We start from the raw sequence: 294 nt of genomic DNA on the forward strand, positions 1-294 counted from the left end.
TCTCTAAAACCTCTCCCCCCTACCCCAGGCAACGGTATCCTCTCTCTGAAGAAGAAGAAGAAGCGGTCGGGTTGCTGGAGGAGGTGAGAGGAAGCCCGAGGAAGTATGGGAGATGCGCCCCCCTGACTGAGAGCGAGAAACTCTACTTACTGTGCAATCTGAAGGACTTTTATTAGGCCTAGAGTCACTTTTTTTTTGGGGGGGGGGGATATGGGTTGGGGTTTACGCATTTGTGTGTATTTGTGCCGGTTAAGTGTGTGGGAGTCAGTGGATTTGTGGGTGATTAGGTAGGTA

General features: G+C 51.0%; 1 protein-coding gene across 1 annotated transcript in view; it reads left to right on the forward strand.

Annotated features, from left to right (window-relative positions):
• Window positions 1-176, forward strand: part of LOC119586559 — a 2,528-nt gene extending 2,352 nt beyond the window's left edge. The window contains exon 2 of the mRNA XM_037935315.1: window positions 25-176. Within this exon, the coding sequence (XP_037791243.1) occupies window positions 25-176 (152 nt within the window). The remainder of the gene's footprint in view (window positions 1-24) is intronic.
• Window positions 177-294: the final 118 nt, after the last annotated feature.

The sequence above is a fragment of the Penaeus monodon genome, chromosome 21 (assembly GCF_015228065.2).
Source record: "Penaeus monodon isolate SGIC_2016 chromosome 21, NSTDA_Pmon_1, whole genome shotgun sequence".
Taxonomy (NCBI): domain Eukaryota; kingdom Metazoa; phylum Arthropoda; class Malacostraca; order Decapoda; family Penaeidae; genus Penaeus; species Penaeus monodon.